Genomic DNA, 21,494 nt, shown 5'->3' on the forward strand with positions numbered 1-21,494 from the left:
TTGGCAACAAACGTGAAAATGTCCAAATTGGGCCCAATGTGTCAATATTTTGTGTGTCCACCATTATTTTCCAGCACTGCCTTAACCCTCTTGGGCATGGAGTTCACCTGAGCTGCACAGGTTACCACTGGAGTCCTCTTCCCCTCCTCCATGATGACATCACGGAGCCTGGTGGATGTTAGAGACCTTGAGCTCCTCTCCCTTCTGTTTGAGGATGCCCCACAGATGCTCAATAGGGTTTAGGTCTGGAGACATGCTTGGCCAGTCCATCCCCTTTACCCTCAGCTTCTTTAGCAAGGCAGTGGTCATCTTGGAAGTGTATTTGGGGTATTTATCATGTTGGAATACTGCCCTGTGGCCCAGTCTCCGAAGTCATAGGATCATGCTCTGCTTCAGTATGTCAATACATGTTGGCATTCATGGTTTCCTGTAGCTCCCCAGTGCCAGCAGCACTCATGCAGCCCCAGACCATGACACTCCCACTATCATGCTTTACTGTAGACAAGACACACTTGTCTTTGTACTCCCCACCTGCTTGGCGTTACACATGCTTGACACCATCTGAATCAAATACGTTTATCTTGGTCTCATCACACCACGGGACATGGTTTCAATAATCCATGTCCTTAGTCTGTTTGTCTTCAGCAAATTGTTTGCGGGCTTTCTTGTGCATCCTCTTTAAAAGAAGCTTCCTTCTGGGACGACAGCCATGCAGACCAATTTGATGCAGTGTGCAGCGTATGGTCTGAGCACTGACAAGCTGATTCCCCACCCTTTCAACCTCTGCAGCACTCATACGTCTATGTCCCAAAGACAACCTCTAGATAAGATGCTGAGCACTCAACTTCTTTGGTCGACAATGGCGAGGCCTGTTCTGAGTAGAACCTGTCCTGTTAAGCTGCTGTATAATCTTGGCCACCATGGTGCAGCTCAGTTTCAGGGTCTTGGCAATCTTAAAGCCTAGGCCATCTTGATGTAGAACAACAATTCTTTTTTTTTTTTTCAGATCCTCAGAGAGTTCTTTGCCATGAAAAGCCATGTTGAACTTCCAGTGACTAGTAAGAGAGAGCGATAACACCAAATTTAACAAACCCGTTCCCCATTCACACTGGAGAGACCTTGTAAAACTGACTCACATGACACCAGGGAGGGAAAATAGCTCACTTAGAGGTGTACTCACTTTTGTTGCCAGCGTTTTAGACATTAAAGTGGTTGTATACTTATTTTTTTTACTTTTACCTACAGGAAAGCCTATAATAAGGCTTACCCGTAGGTACAAAAAAAATCTCCTAAACCTGTACAGTTTAGGAGATATTCCCCTCGGTATGCGCCGCTGACTGCAGCGGCGCATGCGCACAAGGGGATTCTCGGCTGAAAGCCCGGCAGTCGCCAGACCCGGCCGGGATGAAATCTCCCGCGTGCATGCGCGGGAGTGACGATATCGCGGCTCCGGCCACTCACAGCGCCAGAGCCGCGATACCCGGAAGAAACGCAGAGGGAGCATGTCAGCTCCCTCCGCGTGGATCGGGCCAGATGTCGGGGCCTCGTTGTAAGGTGCATACTAGCTCATTATGCCTTTTTCTTTGCAGGTGAGTAAAAAAAAAAAAACATTAGCGGGTTTACTACCTCTTTAATGGCTGTGTGTTGAGTTATTTTCAGGGGAAAGCAAATATACACTGTTATACAAGCTGTACACGCACTACTTTACATTGCAGCAAAGTGTCATTTCTTCAGTGTTGTCACATGAAAATATATAATAAAACATTTAAAAAAATGAGAGGGGGTGTACTCACTTTTGTGAGATACTGTGTGTTCGTTTGCTAAAAATGCAAGTACAAGTGTCCATAAGAATATCTGTAGCTGTGTGATAACATTTCCGGATGATGATCTCATGACTGTGAGAGATCCCTGCAAGTCATGGTGAAAGGGTAGCTGCAATCTCACAGGTTGGAACAGGTATCCCAGTCACTAAGGCAGGGGTCTCCAAACCTTCTAAACAAAGGGCCAGTTTACTCTCCTTCAGACTTTAGGTGGGCCAGACTGGAGCTTGCGGGAGTACAAAATGGCCCAGCATCAGTGGGAGTAAACAATCCCCTATCCATGCTGTCAGTTGTAGGAACTTTGCTCCATCGTTAACATCATTGGTAGCAATTGTGAACCCATTTTTGGTGTCATTGGGAGGAATTGTGCCCTTCATTGGAGTCAGTAAATGAAATGGTGCCCCAAGGGCCACATAAAAGCAAGGAAAGGGTCGCAATTTGAAGACCCCTGGTCTACGGGATAAGCCACTGGTACCTCTTGCTCCTAGCTCTCTGTCTTTACACTGTGAACTTACTTGTGATGAGTGCAAGTCACAGGTTAGTACGGCATTCTGAGGAGATCTCATCTGAGAACAATTCAAGCATTTCCATATATTTTTCCTGTAAAGTCTATATCCTGCTTACGTACCAGGAACAGGTTGAAATATGTATATTATGACAAAGCTGACAGTACATACTTTTCTTGTATGATCTGCCCAAAGCTCTCAAAAATATGCCACACAAATAAGACTGTCTATTGATCAATATTTGTTTAGCCATATCCACGCTCAAACCTGTTGAATGGTTGTTGGGACCAGGGCATGGGAATGTGGATGAGGGAGTTTGCCCCTTCTTCATTACCAGCTGGGTACAAAGTTCTCCTGGTGGCTCTGCACCATCATGGTTAAGCTACATGCTAGCAGCTTGGTCATACGTATGTTGTTATAGCAGGCAAAATGGAAATCCTGCGAGTACGGTGCGACAGCTACCTGGTTTTTATCAACTCTTCTGTTCGTCTTTACTCCATTTCTCTTCATATATGCTTTTCCTTATGGAGACTTCTGAATTATACCAAGTAAGTGAGCGCCTTTACCTGTGTGTAAACTTCTAATTACAAGGTTACAAGCACACCTATTGGAATCATCACTGAGATTATTTTCCTGGAATCTCCCTGGAATCTCTTTGATAAAACTCAATTGCTATGTGCCACTGCTCATGTTTTTTCAGAATTTTCCTGCACTGCATTCCTGTCATTATAAAGAATGCTAATTTGAGCCGTTCATGGTTATATCTGTTTATGCAAAAATTGCCCAAAGTGATAATAAGGCAAGCCATAGATGATTTGATTTTCCTTCTTGCACCCATGGATTGCAGGAAATAAAAATCACTTGATTCCCACTTCGACAGCGCTATTGTGTCCTGCCAGAGGGGAGCCTTCCCTGCCAGCAGAACACATTGATAGCAGCTTTAGCTACAGGCAGTAATCGCATGCAAAAAATCCAACAGGTAGGTTATACTAAAGTTGATGGATGGATCAATTCCAGTACATTTAGCCTACCCATACAAGGATCGAATCCGAGTCGGTTCCTGCTGAACTGGCCAAAATTCGATCCATCTATGGCTGGCTTTAGCAGGTCTGAAAAGTTTTCTCCAAGTAGGAAGGAAATATGTTTGTTTACAGTGATTCCAGATCTGTGTGTAAAGTTATAGTTCTGTTTCAGTTGTCAATGTCCTCCCTCCCCTCTGACGTTAAGGCCTCATTCTAATTTACTAGTCATTTATACACTTTTTTGTTAAAGTTTGGAGAATCATTAATGCCTGTTTCTCCCGGCAGTACCAGCAGGAAATCATGGTCCTCCAGGACAAGCTGCGCCTTTCCAACAAGAAACTGGAGGAATACGAGAACCGCTGCAAAAGCCAAGATGAGCAGACACAGAAGATTCTACTGGAATACCAGGCACGGCTGGAGGAGAGTGAAGAGCGCTTGCACAGACAGCAGGACGACAAGGAGATGCAGATGAAGGGCATTATAAGCAGGTAGAACTATCAGAATCCTCCTTTGTGTCTAACAATGAATGTAGCTCCAAAAACCTTCTAACTGCCACCAGTCCAATATCCAGTGGCATACAGGACCACCTGTAACTGCACCACTTGTGTGAGTAATGCCGGCCATACACGGTTCGAATTTCGAAAGAATTTTCGTATGAATTTCGCACCATTAGTGGGCTGCAGCAACAGCCGATTTTCGTGCGGAAATAAAATTTGAGGAATCGGACATGTTGGAAATTTTTAGAAAAACGAACGATTTTCTAATCAATGATGGGAGAATCGTGCGAGAAACGTAATAAGAAAAGAAAATGTACGGAGATAAAAGAAAATTTACGGAGAGAAAAGAAGATTCCCAGCCAAGAAAATTCTTTTCTGTAGCAACATGAGGTGAAATTGAAGGCTTGGTCGGCCGAATTTCGAAAATCAATGGTGGCATCATCGGATCACCAAAAAAACGAATTTTCTGATTTTGAAAAGAAAATTCGTTCGAAATTCGACCGTGTATGGCCTGCATAATTGTCCATCTTGGTAAGAACATGCTATATCTAATACTGTTCTTACTTATTCAAGGTTCTGGAAGATACTATTGTAATAAAAGCTGCATACTAGTTTCAGATTTCCCAACTGACACACTGAATATTGGCTTTACTACCCTAGAGACAGTACACAACTTGTGAATGAGATGATTCTGCCTGCTTTAAAGTGGTTGTAAACCCTTACAAACCACTTTGACCTACAGGTAAGCCTAGATTAAGGCTTACCTGTAGGTCCAAGAAATATCTCCTAAACCTACATAGTTTAGGACATATTTACCAAAACACAGGCACCGCCGTAGACAGGGGTGCGCAGGCGCACTGAGCGCGCCGCTGTCAACGGCAATATGCCGCGAGTGGCGGCTCGCATGCGCGGGAGTGACGTCATCACGGCTTCGTCAAATGACAACGCCGGAGCAGCGAGACCCACCGAGAAGATGGAGGCTCTGTACACAAGGGGACAGCGGTGACTTCGCTGGCTCCTGTGTCAGGTAAGTGACACATAATGGACTACTATGCGATGCATAGTAGTCCATTATGCGTTACCTTTGCAGGGAATCAAAGAGGAAGTAAACCCATAAGGGTTTACTTCCTCTTTAAAAAGGTGCTTCAACAAGCTCCCTTTAAGAATACCTCTTGTTTGTAGGCATTTGGAGATGAAAGTTATTGCATTTGTCCTGGTAAAGTTATTTTGTTTGCCTTTATATATTTTGTTCTGAAATGAAAAACTTGCTGTGCCCAGAACTCTGCACACAAGGGTTCCTAACATGAAGCAACATGGAACTCAAAAAATGTATTTCTTTTAAATTTTGGATGGATTAGGTAGGGAAGGTTTATTGCTGTGTTGCCATTGGCAAATTTCTCTAACCTCGTATTCTGGTAACATTTTTTCATACCCTGCCACACAAGGGGTCACCAGGACAGAAAATAAGGGGAACTGTCTATGGCAGGGTCAACAGTAAAAGGCTGGGCAAGTTTTAACCTTTTCCCTTAACCCTTCCCACACTGAAAAAAAAACATTTAAAGTGGAAGTAAACCCATGGATTTAAACAGTTAAAAAAAAAAGGCATGCCAGGAATGCCAACTGCACATTGGCTGTGCTCTCAGCCAAACTATCAAACCATCCAATGGCTGGTGTCATAACAAATCACATGTGCAGCACCATAGCAATTGAAGATTAAACAGAGGCAAAGATGGCAGCTTCGATAAGGGAAAACGATAGGGGAGTTAACTTCCACTTTAAGCTAGACTTGACTATAAAAAAAAAAACTTGTAGATCATCGTATGTTCCTGATTGTACTGTATGTCAGCACTTTTTCAAGTAGTATGATCAACGTCAGTGTAACTTATTGCAACTTTCAGCTTTCATTGGAGAGATAAAGCAATCAGCACTGCTATCATGTCTGCGAGTATCCAGGGCAAGAAAAAGGTCTACCTGCTCTACACATAGAGGGTTAAAATTGGCACACAGACTGCAGAATTCAGGATCAAGCCTAATAACCAGAAAGCTTCTTTTAACCACTTTCAGACCGGACTTTTTGCGATTTGGCACTGCGTCGTTTTTAACTGACAATTGCACGGTCGTGTGACGTGGCTCCCAAACAAAATTCACGTCCTTTTTTTCCCACAAATAGAGCTTTCTTTTGGTGGTATTTGATCACCCCTGCGGTTTTTATTTTTTGCGCTATAAACAAAAATAGAGCGACAATTTTGAAAAAAAACACTTTTTTTTACTTTTTGTTATAATAAATATCCCCCCAAAATATATAAAAAAACATTTTTTTTCCCCTCAGTTTAGGCCGATATGTATTCTTCTACATATTTTTGGTGAAAAAAAAAAATCGCAATAAGCGATTATTGATTGGTTTGCGCAAAAGTTATAGCATTTACAAAATAGGGGATAGTTTATGGCATTTTATTAATAATTTTTTTTTTTTTTTACTAGTAATGGCGGCGATCAGCGATTTTTTTTTATTGCGACTTGCGACATTATGGCGGACCCATCGGACATTTTTGGGACCATTGTCATTTATATAGCAATCAGTGCTATACAAATGCAGTGATTCCTGTGTTAATGACACTGGCAGTAAAGGGGTTAACCAGAGGGTGGCAGTGTAGGGGTTAAGTGTTCCTAGGGGCGTATTACTAACTGTGGGGGGACTGGGCTTTGTGTTAGTGAACAGTGATCTCTGCTCCAATCACATGGAGCAGAGATCAGCGTCACTTGTTGCTAGGCAGAACGGGGAGATGCTGTTTACAAGGACATCTCCTCGTTCAGCCGCCCTGTGAGATGATCGCGGGTAGCCCCACGGCGATCGAGTCCGCAGGACCCGCGACCGGACTCACGTGGGTCCCGACCCAGCACGACGGGGGCGGCGCGCACGTGATGGCAGGGCAGCATATAAAAATGGATGTACCTGTACGCCAATATGCCTGCCCGTGCCATTCTGCCGACGTACATCGGCGCGCGGCGGTTGGGAACTGGTTAATGAGACCAAATTCATGAGCTTTCATCTAGAAAGAGCACTTTTAGGTTACATTAGTGCCTGGCTTTACAGCCCCATCTAGTTTAAAAGGATTCTTATAATGAATGACACTTTAGAACACTGGCTAATCGGCCCCATATATTTCCTGTAGAAACACACATTCGGCTAGCCCGCTATAGCTTTGACACTGGAAAGCGTTGAAAGGCTGCTTCGATGGTCTTTTTCCAGCCCCCAGCCAGTATATTTATGACACGTGGTCTGAGGTTATTTAATCTCTCTTTTTTTTTTGTGTGGTTCGCAGCAATGTGATTCCGCTGCTCTGTTCAAGAGGCACTTGATTAGATTTCCAGGAGGTCAATCCATCATATTTTACCAGATGTCTCCATACTCTTAATCAGATTGTCAGCCCACAGGAGTGTGGACTAGACATATTACAAAGGGGGGGGTGAAGTGCAAAATGACTCCTTTTCTCCAAAACAGCCTGTATTAAAACCCCTTAACTAATAATGCAGTACATGGCACTACAGACTGGGCTTGACATGCAACAGATCACGCAGATGTCAGAGCTTTTGAACCAAAAACACGAGCATCATCTTAATAGGCCAGATATTGATTGGCACTTGTGAGGCGCCAGAGATTGCAGAGCAACTTACTATGGCCCGGCGTCCTAGAACTGTCACAGCAAGAGAACTGATGATGATGTCTCATAGACCTGACGTTGCGTTTATAGGTCACATTGTTTACATAGATAAAATGATGTGCAGAACTGCAGCTTTAGGTTATAAATTCATAAAACCCATAGCAACCCCAGCCACATGCTGCTGAAAAAGGAATTAGGATTGTTCCTATGGGTTCCCTGAAAAAAAAAAAAAAAAAAAAAAAAAAACATTCCCAGCACTTACGAGCTAGTCTGCAAAAGAAAAAAAAAAAAAAAAAAAGCCCTGTCTAACAACTCACATTAAAGTGGTTGTAAATTCTTACAAACCACTTTGACCTAAAGGTAAGCCTAGATTAACCATTTAAGGACCAGGCCTCTTTTTCAGATTTGGCGTTTACATGTTTAAAACAGTTTTTTTTTTTTTGCTAGAAAATTACTTAGAAAAAAAACAATATAAAATATTTGGGGGTTCTAACACCCTACAGAATAAAATGGCGGTCATTGAAATACTTTTTTTCACACTGTATTTGAGCAGCGGTCTTACAAGCGCACTTTTTTTGGGGAAAAAATTAACTTTTTTGAATAAAAAAATAAGACAACAGTAAAATTAGCCCAATTTTTTTTTTATATTGTGAAAGATAATGGTACGCCGAGTAAATTGATACCCAACATGTCACGCTTCAAAATTGCGCCCGCTCGTGGAATGGCGTCAAACTTTTAGCCTCAAAAATCTCTATAAGCGACATTTAAAAAATTCTACAGGTTGCATTTTTTGCGTTACAGAGGAGGTCTAGGGCTAGAATTATTGCTCTCGCTCTACCGATCGCGGCGATACCTCACATGCGTGGTTTGACCACCGTTTTCGTATGCGCTCGCTTCTGTGCGCAAGCTCGTCGTGACGGGGTGTTTTTATAAACCTTTTTTTTTTTTTTTCTTATTTATTTTAATTGATTTTATTTATTTTTACAAAAAAAAAAAAAATGGATCACTTTTATTCCTATTACAAGGAATGTAAACACCCCTTGTAATAGAAAAAAGCATGACAGGTCCTCTTAAATATGAGATCTGGGGTCAAAAAGTTCTCAGATCTCATATTTGGACTAAAATGCAACAAAAAAAAAAAAAAGAAAAAATGGCATTTAAAAAAATATACATTTAAGAGGTATGGGCGGAAGTGACTTTTTGACGTCGCTTCCGCCCTCCTCTGGTATAGAGACGAGTGGGGGCCATCTTATCCTCACTCGTCTCCATACCCAGCTAGTGAAAGGACCCAATCGCCTCCGCTGCTACCAACGGCTCTGGTAAGCGGCGGGAGGGGGGGTGGCACCTCTCCCGCCGCCGATAGCGGTGATCTCGCTGCGAATCCGCCACGGAGAACACCGTTATCGTACAGCTGACCGGCGCCTAAAGAGATGGATATCTCGGTTGTGGCAGCAGCTGCTGCCGTTACCGACATATCCCTCTTCAAAAATAGGACATAGATCGTCATGCGCTGGTCGGTAAGTGGTTAAGGCTTACCTGTAGGTCCAAGAAATATCTCCTAAACCTATACGGTTTAGGAGATATTTACCTGAAGACAGCCACCATGCACCATAGACAGCGGCACGCTGGCGCACTGGGCAAGCCGCAGATCGCGGGCAAATCACAGCGCCGGAGCAGCGAGACCCACCAAGAAGATGGCGGCTCCGGACTACAGGGGGACAGCGGTGACTTTGCTGGCTCCTGTGTCAGGTAAGTGACACATAATGGACTACTGTGCGATGCATAGTAATCCATTATGCTTTACCTTTGCAGGGAGACAAAGAGGAAGTAAACCCATCAGGGTTTACTTCCTCTTTAAAAACACAGGGTTTAGTTGCACACATTTGCAAATAATGTATATATGAAGTAGTGCCTCGCTAATGCTCCTCTGTATAGTGCAGTCCTAAATCATATTTTTGAGAGTCTCCAAACCACATGCTTTTAAAAAAAATAATTCATGATTGCTTCCTATCGACGAGACCCTGGGGGTAGGAAGAGATGACTGTGGCATATTACAGTTCAGAAAACACTGCCCTTAGTGCCCTAATATACAGCCAGTTATTTCTAAATTCTCTGATTCACCAGGTTTCTTCTCGCTATCAGCATTTTTTTTTCTGCATTGTAGTAAAGCAGAAAATGTGGATCATTGTGTGTGGTTTGTTTGGTACAGGTTGATGTCTGTGGAGGAGGAGCTGAAGAAGGACCACGCAGAGATGCAGGCAGCTGTAGACTCCAAACAGAAGATTATTGATGCACAGGTATGATATCTACTGATATAATAGGACCCTGGGCAGTTCCAGGAGGTAGAGAATGCAATTGGCTTGCCGTCTATGTCACTGTCACAGTGTCACTGCCTCCGGATGGCACTTTATACTTATTAGGCAGGAAAATATTAAATTCAGCAAAATGTTATTTAATTTCACAGGGAAAAGAGCAGACGGTGCCACTTACATATTTCCCTGAACAGCCACTTAACTGATAGCACATCGGGCCTTCAGACATCCCACATCTAATCCAGCAAGAATGAGGCCGGCTTCACTAATAACTATGAAATTATGAAGATGCCTTATCAATGTTTCTTGTCCCGAGTTAATTACAATTCATAATCAGAATTTGTAATCCGACAGAAGTCGGCTCTCTGCCTTCACATCATTTCCTGGCTGCATTTAGATTTTATTAAGCGGCTTTGTAATTCTTAGAATGTTCTCAATGTTCATATCTGTAATTATTACAAGTGAACATCCCCACCAGAAAGCAGCATTCCTCTTTAAAATCTTTGGCAGGATACACATCTATTATTTGTTGTCATTGTTACAATTCATATTCCAGCACTGTCACTTATCTGACATCACAATTCTCAGATAGAAGGAAATTGTATCCAGTATCCTATTTCCGCCACCATATATATATCTGTTGTAAATTTATCTCAACCCATTCAGGTAGAGCACAGATAACCAGCACCGCTGATTTGGTAAATATTCTTTTTCCTAGTCACACATCACAGGAAATGGGAGTGTTAATTCTAAGCCCCTGTACACACGGTCGGAGATTTCGACAACCAAATCCGTCGGATCTTGTCCATCGGATCTTGTCCGAAACTGTTGCATACACACGGTCGGACTAAGTTGTCGAAAAATCCGATCTTTCAGAACGTGATGGCGTAATTTCGTTACGATGGGACTACATTCAGGCTAGTAGCCAATAGCTTTGATGTAGGAATTTGATCTGAGCATGCGTGGCACTTGGTCCGATCAAAATTCGCTACACATGATCGGAGTATGTCCGACCGGCCCAGTTGGTCGGGAAACATTTCCAACATGTTGGAAAATTGGGTCGGACGGATATTCCGACGGAATCAGTCCGATGCATACCACACACAGTCGGATTATCCGACGACACGGTCCGATAGGACACATTCCGACGGATTCTCCAACCATGTGTACAAGGGCTAAGACTATTGGGTTATGCTTCACCTCCGGGTGACTGAACACTGCCAAATAGCAAAACGTCAGCCATGCATAACCTCATACACTGCGTTTTCTAACTGCATTTTGGCTGCTGGGCTTCGGTGCTCCAGCGCAGCTGTAGTTTATCCAGATTGGTCCCTATGGATCTTAGTATTCCTAGCGGGGCTAGCCTGTAAGGTGCTACTAGCACTGGATCCTGCAACAGGCAGTTTGCAAGTTAGCCTGAAATATAGGTCTGTAGCTGTTGGCTCCTGCCGCAGAGCACAGTCAGCTGCGGTTTACCGTGATGCGCCGGGTCCGGTCACGGATGTTCCAGGGGGCGCGCGGGAGTAAGATCCTGTGAGGACGTCCACCCAGACGGTCGGCATGTGGTTAAAGTGTTTTTGTTAACCACTTCAGCCCTGGAAGATTTGGCTGCTCCAGGCCATGACCAGGCTATTTTTATTTTTCCCTCCGTTTTAGGCCAATATGTATTCTTCTACATATTTTTGGTAAAAAAAAAATGCAATAAGCGTATATTGATTGATTTGCGCAAAAGTTATAGCATCTACAAAATAGGGGAATGATGTATGCCTCTTTTTTTTTTTTTTTTTACTAGTAATGGCAGTGACCAGCGATTTTTATCAGGACTGCAACATGGTGGACAGATCGGACACTTTTGGGACCAGCGATCAGCGCTATAAAAATGCACTGATTGTGTCACTGGCAGGGAAGGCGTTAACACTAGGGGGTGATCAAGGGGTTAATTGTGTGTCCTAGGGGGTGGGGGGGATGGGACTTCCTGAGTGAGGAGACCGATCGTTGTTCATACTTAGTATGGATAACAGATCGCTCTCCTAACCCCTGACAGCACGTAGATCTGTCTGTTTACATTGCCAGATCTCCACTCTGTCTCTGTGTGGAGCGATCTTGGGTGCCCCGCGGTCATCATCGTGGGCGTATGCATGCGTGCCTCCGGCAGCGCCCACGCCTAGTGGCCAAGAGGCAAACCGACGTACGTTTACGTTGTTTCAGGACAACTGCAGTGGCTGTTCGGGAAGGGGAAAAATAACATGTCATACCCTGCTCTGTGCATTGGTTTTACACAGCATAGCCCTGATCCCCCTCTGCTTGGGTCTCCTGCCAGCGCTCCTCGCCCATCCCACTGCTGAATGCCCACATAGCAAGCACTTGTGTGTGTTTGTTCCTGAGCCGGTAGAATGCATGAAGGTAAAGGCCTTTAGAACCAACTTTAATTTGGATCTTTGTTCAGGGTGTCTCCTGTGTGGTTCCTCTTTCTATATAGAGCATATGGAAACAGATTGGGAACCATTTTTATATATTTTTGGGCTTTTTAAAACTAAATCGAAATTTGACTTTAATCATAGTCGTCTAACTAAAATGTTGTTTTAGTTGTATTTTAGTCATCTGAATTTTTTGTCATATTTTTGGGTTTAGTTAAATTGTAATGCATTATTTAAGCATGTCTCTAGAATTGCAAAACTCATAAACTCTTGGAGTAAAAATAGAACATATTTATGGTATAAAGGTTTGAACATGCACTACAGATTTGCCCATTGTGATATATAACACCTTTTATAAATAAAACCAGTTTCATGAACAAAAATAGCTTTTTGACAAACAGAAGTACAACGTTTAAATAAATATATATATATATATATATATATATATATATATATACATATATATATATACATATATATATATACACACATACACACACTAGACTTGTGCACAATGGAAAATTTAGTTTAGTTTCGGTTCGTTGTCATTCGTAAAATACATCATTTCGTTCTGTTATATTCGTTATGTTAAGTTAATATGTTTTCGGATAATTCGTTATTATTCGTAGAGTGTCGATGTTCGTTATACTGAATCTTGAATCATGTCGAATTAATTCGTTATATGCGCTATAATTTCGTTCGTATTCGTTGAAATTCGCCATTTATGTATGTATAGACATTCGTGATAATGATTCGTAGTTTGGAAAGTCGTTTGTTTATTCAATCTTTTAACACACACAATGACAACGTCTCTTCTCATCGGCTCAAATACAATACAACACCCTTCTCACTCAGTTCTCAGGAATGCACTTTGCCAGTAATCCAACCTCCGGCACAAAATTAATTAGCTGATTGGGACTACAAGATTTACTTTGAGCTGACCTTTTGTTTCATTAGATCTTTAAAGAATTAACGAATCATGTCGAATTCATTCGCTATTCATTGTAATTTGTTATTTTTTTTATTCGGACATTCGGATGCATCCGAATGTCCGAAAGATGCAAAATTCGGCCAAATTTCGATTCGTTACGAAACAAATTGCACAAGCCTAATATACATCTGTATGTATGTGATATATATATATATATATATATATATATATATATATACATACATACATACATACACATACACACACACACACACACACACACACACACACACACACACACACACTCTATTGGCTGTAATGCCATTGCACATATTACCAATATCAAGAAAAAAAGAAAAGCCTTTTTTTTCCCTTTCAGCAGCTTCGTAGATTCACTCGATGCTGATGTTGCAGTGTTAATTTTGGCATCAAATTTCGATTTCATTTTAGTTGACTAAAATAATTATGTCAATGAAAATAACACTAACACTGCTGTACAGAAGTGTTCTTAGCTTTATGGATGAGAATGTGTAGTAACCACCCAGCAAATATAAATTCCTTTGAGTCAAACGTTGTCTTATTGTCATTTCAGGAAAAACGTATTGCCTCACTAGATGCCGCCAACGCCAGGTTAATGAGTGCCCTAACGCAGCTAAAAGAGAGGTACAGCATGCAAACACGTAACGGAATTTCACCCACAAACCCAACTAAATTGCAGATCACAGAAAACGGTGAATTCAGAAACAGCAGTAATTGTTAACGGTCGGGAATACAGCAGAGACATGACCGTTGCCCCCCCCCCCCCTCCGCTAATAACGGACTTGGCTCACTATGGATGGTCCTGCTCTGACGCACTCATTGCTGGAGGCAACATATTAGACTGATGTATTCTAGGAAACACCTAGAAATGCAAATTATAGAGGTTTTTTTTTTTTCTTGGAGAAAAAAACTACTCACAGATGTTGTAAAAATGTGCCATAACAATACATATTTGTATATGATTCCTGTTATTGCTGGTGAATTATTTTAATGTTAAATGATACTATTTTTATTTCTTTCTTGTCCAAAAAACATTTGCCAAATTATGCCCTTAAGGGCAGGACAGAAAACTATAGTAAGCAAATATTCTAACACTATGGGTGGCCTATTATGCCTGCAGAGTCCTGTATGGCGGAGATATGAACACTGATGACACCTGCACTTTGTCCGTGGATCCAAACGGATTTGCGTTTAACTATAAAATAAAAATTTAAAAAACGGCAGCAAATCACTTCTTCTCTCCTTGAAAAATATGTTTGACTGGTTACATTTAGCCTTCCATAATGAAATGGGAGGCGGCCACAGCTTGCATTATATCTACTAAATTCCTCCAGACATGCATGTGTCCAATAATCACTTCCCATAGTAATGGCACAATGTCATTTACACTGGTCATGGCAGAAGTGTCACATCTATGGCTAAAGTTAGTCTTCCAGCTAAATATGGCCAGATTATCTACCTGTGGGATCAAAAATGCTTTGTAAGAATAACCCTTCTCTGTTGTGCAGCCTCTCCACCACATGGATTCCTAACCCTCCCATGTGGCCTAAAACAGCATTAGGATCTTCAAAATAATTGCTTTTCTGTTTCCCACACTTTGAAACTTGAGACATTTCTGTTACTTTGCTCAACTTCACCACCAAATATTCTCCGGTTTGTGCCAAAGTAACAGAAATGGTGAGGGGGGAAAAAATTTGAAGACTGGATTCTGGCCTTTATAAAGTAGTCCCTGAGCTTAACATAAAATTAAAGGGGTTGTAAAGCTTCGTTTTTTATTTTCTAAATAGGTTCCTTTAAGCTAGTGCATTGTTGGTTCACTGACCTTTTCCTTCGATTTCCCTTCTAAATGTTTTTTTTCTTTGTCTGAATTTCTCACTTCCTGTTTCTCCTCAGTAAACTTCTCACCATCATCCGAGCGGTGTTTAGTCAGCCAGAACAGCTTACTGAGGAGGAACAGAAAGTGATAAATTCAGACAAAGAAAATAAAGAAAAAAATTTTTTAGAAGGGAAATCGAAGGAAAATGTAAGTGAACCAACAATGCACTAGCTTAAAGGAACCTATTTAGAAAATAAAAAACAAACCTTTACAAACCAATAGCAACAGTCAGCCAAGAGTACAGAACAATTATAGGGAGACTGCAATGAGTCTAGTGAACAGCTCTGTTCAAGGTAAAGTAGTTAGCCTCCTTGAAGAGCACAGAAATATAATAGAAAAGCTCCAGTGAGTCTAGTAGACAGCTCTGCACCAGGCAGTGCAGTTAGCCTTCCTGCAGAACTTCTGCTGCTGAGATGTCAGGTTAAGCCACATAGAAATTGTGTTTTCTAGCAGTTTGATAGACTTAGTGCCGGTTCACACAGGGGGGCGACGCGACTTGCAGCACGACTCACAGAGGCGATCTGCACGCGACTTGCAAAACGACTTCTGTATAGAAGTCAATGCAAGTCGCCCCAAAAATATTACAGGAACCTTTTTCTTAGGCCCCTTTATAGCACTGTAGCGCCTGAAAACCGCCCCTTTCACTCCAGTGTGAAAGCCAGAGGGCTTTCACACTGGAGCGGTGCGCTAGCAGGACGGTGAAAAAAGTCCTGCTAGCCGCATCTTTGGAACGGTGAAAGGAGCGGTATATTCACCGCTCCTACCCATTGAAATCAATGGGGCAGCGTGGCTACAGGGTGGTTTTAACCCTTTCAGCCGCTAGCGGGGGTTAAAACCACCCCGCTAGCGGCCGCATACCGACGGTAAAGCGCTGCTAAAAATAGCGGCGCCTTACCTCCGACGGCCACACCGCCCCAGTGTGAAAGGGGCCTAAGTTGGAGCAACTTGAGTTGCTCCTATTAGAACAGTTCCATAGTATAGAACAGAGCGTGACTTGTCAGGCGGCTAAGTCGTCTGACAAGTCGCCCCAGTGTGAACCGGGACTTACAGTGAGAGAAAGCAGCTATAGAACATGCCTGCACAGTAAAGATTTTCTGTACAGCTATAGAACATGCCTGCATCTACCGAGAATAAATATGGTTACCTTTGTGTGCATAAATTACACAGAAAAAAGAAATATGCACTGTATGTAACAAAGTAGGGCGGGATAGAGAGCAGGGATTAGAACGGTGCCTAAGAACATATATATTACAAATGATATGTAAAAAAAATATATATATTTATTGGTACAAAAATGTGGACATAGAATACATACATAGGTGTGTTGACAATCACAGAGCAAAATATACATACAGGAGTGGCCAAATGAAGTTACGGGCAATAAGTCCCTACATGTTTCCCAGAACATTGGCTTCTTCAGGGGAAGTAATATTAATGACCTGTACAAGTATGTTCACTCTATAAGAGCCATAAAATTATATCTTTAGAGAAAAGCTACAAAAATATATAATTGTACAGAAAAAATTCATGAAAATATTTTAATTGGAATGCTGGAAGCATGACATGGCTTAGAAGGCTCCATAACTGATACCCTCACACACCCCAATACCTACCCAGATCCCCCCCCCCCCCCCCCGAGAGCAGATGAAGCACCAGGTCCTCCCGGGAAATCAACAGCCCAACGCCACAACAAATGTGGCTGCAGGGGGCTAATAAAGACCTGGCATATGGAAAGAAAAGAGGATACATCAATATAATGCAAGGGAACAAAAATTGGATATATTTTGTTCCATTGCATTATTTTGATGTATACTCCTTTCTTTCCATATGCTAGGGGGCCCTCTGGGGTATCTGGGTAGGTAGTGGGGTGTGTGAGGGTATCCATTATGGGGAGCCTTCTAAGCCATGTCATGCTTCTAGCATTCCAATTAAAATATGTTAAATTCATTTTTTCTGTACGATAATTTTTTGCACGATTATATATTTTTGTAAGTTTTCGCTAAAGATATAATTTTGAGTCTTTTATAGACTCAACATACTTGTACAGGTCATTAATATTACTTCCCCCGAAGAAGCCAATGTTTAGCGAAACCTATAGGGACTTATTGCCTGTAATTTCATTTGGTGTTCAACATCTTGGCCACTCCTGTATGTATATTTTGCTCTGTGATTGTCAACACACCTATGTATGTATTGCATGTCCAAATTTACATGTACTAATAAAAATATATTTTTTTTACGTATCATTTGTAATATATATGTTCTTAGGCACCGTTATAATCCCTGTTCTCTATCCCTCCCTACTTTCTTAAATAATATTTGGGATGAGGTGCCATATACCATGAGGACTCTCCAGCCATATTCCATTTTCTCTGTTTATACACTGTATGTGTTATATATCAGTAACACACATTGGGTACAGCTATTTAGATCAAGCCAATATTCACATATACCTTTTTTATCCAAAAAAAAAAATATATAAAAAGACTAGAGATCCCTTTTACAAGATCATTCAATGAAAGAGTCTTCCAACTTCAAACAACTTTATGCAGCATATTTCAAATGAGATGTGCCATGTTGGAGTGATGACGAAAGGGCATCGTTGCCCAGATTTCTAAGCTGACATGCCCATGGAGGACAAGTCCCAGACACATAAATTGTGAAATGGACAGACAGCTGCATCAGCTTTGAATCAGGAATTTGTCTACTTTATCCATTTCAATAGAGAAGTTCACAGATGGAGAATCAATAGCAGAGCCAATTATTTTGTCAGAATATCTATCAGATCGCACAAAACATTGTTCTAAAGTTAAACCACAACTGCTGTATTTGCCCCTGTAGTCCTCTATGCATTCAAAAATTAATACTTTCTCATATGCAACGCTATTTATCTCCACATAACACAGAAGAAAATTAGATGCCATTAGTTTCCTGCCCCACCTCCAGCAAAAATAAAATTTCCACTGAACAATATGTGAGTAAATTATGATACATTTCCCTCATAACCAAAACACCCCCAAAAGGCTTGCATCTCAGCCACAGATATTACCAGAACATACCTCAATATGGCTGTAATGCAATACTTGCCATGATCAAACAGCGCACAGTCACATCTGCATTATATCCACACAGTAGAGATGGCAGTTTAGCATTACGCCAGAAAGCAGGGAAGATATATAGATTGCACTCTTGTACCTGGCACTAAGACTCAAGTTTTTTTTTTTTCTCTTGTTTCTACACAAAGTTGTAAATTATGCAGGCGATTCCCTTGTAATGCAGAATCTGCCAAGCGTGACCCATCTACTCAGTTTGCTGTTATGAAACTTCTAATATTATCTTGTCTCCTGTCTGATGAAACTCTGCACTGTATCAAAAGAGTGAATCCGAGAACTCTACATATTCTCTGCACAAAAAACATTCATGGGGCTGTATAAAATCTCATTTTATATATAATCCCAGGACAAGATTAACATATGAAATACTCATTTATCAATGGAAAGACACTAAACGCATAGGAAGGAAAGAAACAACTGGTTGACTTTCCCAATCCTGCAAAGCCCCCACCCCCCAATACCTACAAAAAATATTTCATATTACATTTACATCATATAAGATCTATCATATAGTTTTCTTTTTGTACATGTTAACTTGACAAGTGACAGAACAAACTTTGAACAAAGCAGTGCGGGCTGTTTCACATATATATATATATATATATAGCCAATGATGGGTATGTAGCTACAAAGTTAATGTTACAGAGGTACATCAGTCTTTTTTTTGTGTCTATTCGTCCCAGTTTACAGACTAATAATTAGGTTTCATTTTTCCTAAGGTACCCTGTGAAAGAAACGTGCCATGCTGGGTTTCACCCGCTCAAAAGCTTGTTTGTGAATATGGAGAATTACCTGCTGTTAAGCCAAGGATAAGCAATTAGCGGACCTCCAGCTGTTGCAAAACTACAAGTCCCATCATGCTTCTGTCTCTGGGTGTCATGCTTGTGGCTGTCAGAGTCTTGCTATGCCTCATGGGACTTGTAGTTCTGCAACAGCTGGAGGTCCGCTAAGTGCATATCCCTGTGTTAAGCTCTTTGATGCCCCGGCAATTAAACTGCCCACAGCAAATAGATGACAAAAAAGATTCAACCTTCCTTTCTAATTGCAGATAAATGTGACCCCCCTGGAATCATGCAAGTTGGCAGTAAGGTGCTCTTGTAATCAGCCTATCGCAGATCATCCAAAAAAATAAATAAAAAATGAATGACCCCAAAGCAAACCCCCCACTCAGTGCACTACCCCCCAAAGTACTCCTATTTCTACCCTTTCTTGACAGACATTCTCCCTCTGCACTGTCTTCCCATTGACTCCTCAGGGCTGTACATTTATGATATAACAGACTTATTTTTGATTTTGTGCAAATACTGAATAAAAAAAAAAATATATATATATATATATATATATATATATATATATATATATATATATATATATATATATATATATATATATATATATATATATATATATATATATATTCATTGCTCTCAATGTTTCTTGTGCAGAGTCAGCCCCATCCTCTTTTTTTATTAGGGAGCTTAGTTCATGTCATCCTTCTGTCACATTTAGCTTTATAATATTCCTTTTTATACTAAAATATTTCTCTGGCTCCAAGAAATCGACTCTTATATTGTTACACTGAAGCAATTTTAGGTCAGTCGTAACGCTTCCAATTTGTGGCGAATAGACACTTCCAGAATTCACTTATGAAAAGCCTGACTAAGCACTCCGCAGCACAGATCTGTCATATCTATTGCCAAATTGTTCTGACATTAATGCTCTATGTTTTGACATATGCACACAAATTTCTGTCAAATAGAAAAAAGAAAAAAAAAAAGAAAAATGATCTGCAGCAGGTAGACAGTAAATATCCCCTTAACTTTATTGCAGAAAGGAACTTCTTCAAATGAAATCAGCCAATTTCTGTTTAAACCCAAAAACAGGTTTTCTTCTGTCTGAGGAATTGTTTAAAACAAAAACAGATTTACATGTTTAATGTTCACTCTGGAGCCTTCATTAAATAATATCATTTTCAATTTCTTTTTGAAGTGCCATAACTGGCAGAGGAATTAGGCACAGTGAAACAGATTTCTCATATATTTACAGCAATTTCACATATTTGTTCCCACTCTACTAATGGAACCATGTTATGCACCATGAAGTTTATATAAGGCTGCATTACTGCTCGTTTAAATAATACTTTTTTAGTAAACCACTAATTCTGTCATTGTCTCAATTTGACAGTAACATGTCTTAACCAAACTTCGAATATCTTTAACCACTTTCAGACCGGACCATTTTGCTGGTCAAAGACCAGACCACTTTTTGCGATTCGGCACTGCGTCGCTTTAACTGACAATTGCGCGGTCGTGCGACGTGGCTCCCAAACAAAAATTGACATCCTTTTTTTCCCCACAAATAGAGCTTTCTTTTGGTGGTATTTGATCACCCCTGCGGTTTTTATTTTTTGCGCTATAAACAAAAATAGAGCGACAATTTTGAAAAAAAAACGCTTTATTTTTTACTTTTTGTTATAATAAATATCCCCCAAAAATATATAAAACATTTTTTTCCTTAGGCCAATACGTATTCTTCTACATATTTTTAGTAAAAAAAAAAAAATCACAATAAGCGATTATTGATTGGTTTGCGCTAAAGTTATAGCGTTTACAAAATAGGGGATCGTTTTATGGCATTTTTATTAATTTTTTTTTTACTAGTAATGGCGGCGATCAGCGATTTTTATTGTGACTGAGACATTATGGCGGACACATCGGACATTTTTGACACATTTTTGGGACCATTGTCATTTATACAGCAATCACTGCTATATAAATGCAACGATTCCTGTGTAAATGACACTGGCAGTGAAGGGGTTAACCAGTGGGTGGCAGTGTAGGGGTTAAGTGTTCCTAGGGGTGTGTTACTAACTGTTGGGGGCTGGGCTTTCATTTAGTGAACACTGATCTTTGCTCCAATCATATGGAGCAGAGATAAGCGTCACTAGTTGCTAAGCAGAATGGAGAAATGCTGTTTACAATGGAATTTCTCCATTCAGCCGTCCCGTGAGACGATCGCGGGTATGCCCGCGGCGATGGAGTCCGCGGGACCCACGACCGGACTCGCGTGGGTCCCGACCAGCACGGGAGCGCAGCCCGCACCCGATGGCAGGGCAGCAAATTTAAAGGGACGTACAGGTACGCCCATTTGCCTGCCTGTGCCATTCTGCCGACATACATCGGCGTGCGCTGGTCGGGAACTGGTTAATGTATTAGCCAACAGACAATGAAATTGAATATAAATACTCAGAACATATACGTAAATTACAGCTCTTCAGGATAAGAATTTTAGTGCCATAC

The 21,494-nt window shown here is 41.2% G+C and overlaps 1 protein-coding gene across 12 annotated transcripts in view; it reads left to right on the forward strand.

Annotated features, from left to right (window-relative positions):
- Positions 1 to 21,494, forward strand: part of DAB2IP (DAB2 interacting protein) — a 673,590-nt gene that overhangs the window by 646,074 nt on the left and 6,022 nt on the right. For 11 of the 12 annotated variants that reach the window (XM_077479176.1, XM_077479181.1, XM_077479177.1 and 8 more), the window contains 3 exons: positions 3,634 to 3,836; positions 9,717 to 9,804; positions 13,760 to 14,434. In XM_077479176.1, coding sequence (XP_077335302.1) covers positions 3,634 to 3,836; positions 9,717 to 9,804; positions 13,760 to 13,927 — 459 coding nt within the window. In that variant the 3' untranslated portion in view covers positions 13,928 to 14,434. Of the gene's footprint in view, positions 1 to 3,633; positions 3,837 to 9,716; positions 9,805 to 13,759; positions 14,435 to 21,494 lie in introns of those variants that run through there. The other variant, XM_077479175.1, reaches the window with a different exon arrangement.

This window comes from Lithobates pipiens, unplaced genomic scaffold, assembly GCF_037356315.1.
Source record: "Lithobates pipiens isolate NorthernLeopardFrog02 unplaced genomic scaffold, aLitPip1_a1.2 Scaffold_14, whole genome shotgun sequence".
Classification (NCBI taxonomy): domain Eukaryota; kingdom Metazoa; phylum Chordata; class Amphibia; order Anura; family Ranidae; genus Lithobates; species Lithobates pipiens.